The sequence below is a fragment of the Myotis brandtii genome, unplaced genomic scaffold, assembly GCF_000412655.1.
Source record: "Myotis brandtii unplaced genomic scaffold, ASM41265v1 scaffold964, whole genome shotgun sequence".
In the NCBI taxonomy this organism is placed as follows: Eukaryota; Metazoa; Chordata; class Mammalia; order Chiroptera; family Vespertilionidae; genus Myotis; species Myotis brandtii.
The window spans coordinates 75,987-78,965 of record NW_005371989.1 but is presented as its reverse complement, the minus strand read 5'-3'; the positions used below and the strand labels follow the sequence as shown (position 1 = coordinate 78,965).

Below are 2,979 nucleotides of genomic sequence, written 5' to 3'. Positions count from 1 at the left end.
AGGAATGGAAGTTTCTATGCACAAAAATTTCCATGCAGTTTATCTCAATAGAAAACCATAGAGACTGTTTAAATGTTTATTAAGAGAATATCCAAAATACTTACTTATAATTCTATATAATACATAATACAGCCAATAGCTCTAATCCAGTTTTACTCAAGGGTTTGAGCATCAGCCTTGGGCTGAAGGGTGGAGCGTTCTAATCCACTTAAGGGCACATACCTGGATAGCCTCGTTGATCCCTTGCCACTGTTGGTGTTGTGCTGGAGGCAACCAATCAACGTGTCTTTCTTATTTGCTGTTTCTCTCTCTCTCTCCCTCCCTTCTACTCTCTCTGAACAAAAAATAAATGGAAAAATTATAGCCTCGGGTGAGGATTAACAACAGCAATAAAAAAGCAAACTACACTTCCGCCTTCCGCCTCACGCAGAGACCTAGGGTCGGCCGCGGGCCGCCCAGGAGCTGAAGTCGAGACATGTCGGGAGGAAAGGCCGCGGGTGAGCCCAGGGCTCCGGGAGTGCCCCGCGCCCTCCTCTCTGGCGCCCGGGGGCTTATTGGACAGCGGCTGGCGCCACACCTCATCCTGGGCCGCCTTCCCTCCATCCGCTCCAGGGATCTCACCCTCGGGGGAGTCAAGAAGAAAACCTTCACTCCAAATATCAGTCGGAAGATCAAGGAAGAACCCAAGGAAGAAGTGACCATTAAGAAGGAGAAGCGTGGAAGGGATAGAGACCGACAACGAGAGGGTCATGGACGGGGCCGGGGTCGACCAGAAGTGATCCAGTCCCATTCCATCTTCGAGCAGGGCCCAGCTGAAATGATGAAGAAAAAGGGGAACTGGGATAAGACAATGGATGTGTCGGACATGGGGCCCTCTCATATCATCAACATCAAAAAAGAGAAGAGAGAGACAGACGAAGAAACAAAACAGACCCTGCTCATGCTGGAGAAGGATGATTTTATCGATGACCCTGGGCTGAGGAATGACACTCGAAACATGCCTGTACAGCTGCCTCTGGCTCACTCTGGGTGGTTGTTTAAGGAAGAGAATGAAGAACCAGATGTTAAACCTTGGCTGACTGGCCCCAAGGAAGAGGACATGGAGGTGGACGTGCCGGTTGTGAAAGTAAAAGAGGACCCACGAGATGAGGAGGAGGAGGCCAAGATGAAGGCTCCTCCCAGAGCAGCCAGAAAGACCCCGGGCCTCCCAAAGGACGTATCTGTGGCAGAGCTGCTCAGGGAGCTGAGCCTTACCTCCGCTCCAGGGATCTCACCCTCGGGGGAGTCAAGAAGAAAACCTTCACTCCAAATATCAGTCGGAAGATCAAGGAAGAACCCAAGGAAGAAGTGACCATTAAGAAGGAGAAGCGTGGAAGGGATAGAGACCGACAACGAGAGGGTCATGGACGGGGCCGGGGTCGACCAGAAGTGATCCAGTCCCATTCCATCTTCGAGCAGGGCCCAGCTGAAATGATGAAGAAAAAGGGGAACTGGGATAAGACAGTGGATGTGTCGGACATGGGGCCCTCTCATATCATCAACATCAAAAAAGAGAAGAGAGAGACAGACGAAGAAACAAAACAGACCCTGCTCATGCTGGAGAAGGATGATTTTATCGATGACCCTGGGCTGAGGAATGACACTCGAAACATGCCTGTACAGCTGCCTCTGGCTCACTCTGGGTGGTTGTTTAAGGAAGAGAATGAAGAACCAGATGTTAAACCTTGGCTGGCTGGCCCCAAGGAAGAGGACATGGAGGTGGATGTGCCTGTTGTGAAAGGTATTTTGTCAGTTAATATCTCGTCTCCTTTCCTGTGGCTGCCCCCCAGTCCCCACTGTGGGCCTCCCAGATTGCTGCATAATAAGCAGGTTCTCTCCCATTCCAGCTGTAAAATACATGGCCTGAACAAAGACACTAAAGTCTCGCTCTCAGAAGGTTCATGCTGATATGAACCGGTGGGCCTAGCCACAGATACCCCTTATTAGATAAGTCACACAGTTCCTGGATCCCTCTTCACAACTAGTGTTTCTCTGCAGCTTCCTGGCTGAGCGACTGGAGGAGTTGGGGGTGAAGGGATGGGTACAATGAGATGACACACAGGGTGGCCACTTGATAGCCCTTTCATTTGTGTTACTTTGGGCAGTAAAAGAGGAGCCACGAGATGAGGAGGAGGAGGCCAAGATGAAGGCTCCTCCCAAAGCAACCAGAAAGACCCCAGGCCTCCCAAAAGACGTATCTGTAGCAGAGCTGCTCAGGGAGCTGAGCCTTAAGCAGGAGGAAGAGCTGCTGTTCCTCCAGCTGCCAGACACGCTCTCTGGCCAGCCGCCAACTCAGGACATCAAGCCTATCAAGACAGAGGTGCAGAGTGAAGATGGACAGATGGTGGTCGTGAAGCAGGAGAAAGACCGGGAAGCCAGGCTGGCAGAGAATGCTTGTACCCTGGCTGACCTGACAGAGGGTCAGGTTGGCAAGCTGCTCATCCGCAAGTCAGGAAAGGTACAGCTCCTCCTGGGCAAGGTGGCTCTGGATGTAACAATGGGAACTGCCTGCTCTTTCCTGCAGGAGCTGGTGTCCTTGGGCCTTGGAGACAGTAGGAAGGGAGACATGACAGTCCTAGGACATGTAAAGCACAAACTTGTATGTTCCCCCGATTTTGAATCCCTCTTGGATCACAAACACCGGTAAAATGAGCAGATGGAGGATGATGGTGACTGCCCTTGGCTGCTGCCTGTCCCAGACGTTTTGTTCTAAAATCTGTGCGATCCGGAACAGGCCTGTTTAGCCACTCCAGCCTCTGGCAGCCATTGTCCCAGTTTTCCCCACCGGGCTCATGTGGTTCCCTCCCACAGCAGCTGTGAATGGCACAGTGACCTTCCCACAGCATGGATGCTGCATGTCCTTGCTGCTGGGGGACTTGTCCCTTCTATTTATTATTATATTTATGCTTTATCTCTTCAGCTGACTACATCTTTCCCAGG

The 2,979-nt window shown here is 51.4% G+C and overlaps 1 protein-coding gene across 1 annotated transcript; it reads left to right on the top strand.

The window, feature by feature from the left end:
* The first annotated feature begins 475 nt into the window (after nucleotides 1–475).
* LOC102261474 (DNA-directed RNA polymerase III subunit RPC4-like) lies at nucleotides 476–2,755 on the top strand. Its single transcript, XM_005886210.2, has 2 exons — nucleotides 476–1,258; nucleotides 2,276–2,755. Exons 1-2 carry the CDS (start codon nucleotides 476–478, stop codon nucleotides 2,684–2,686), a joined length of 1,194 nt encoding a protein of 397 aa, XP_005886272.1. The 3' UTR covers nucleotides 2,687–2,755.
* The last annotated feature ends 224 nt before the right edge of the window (nucleotides 2,756–2,979 follow it).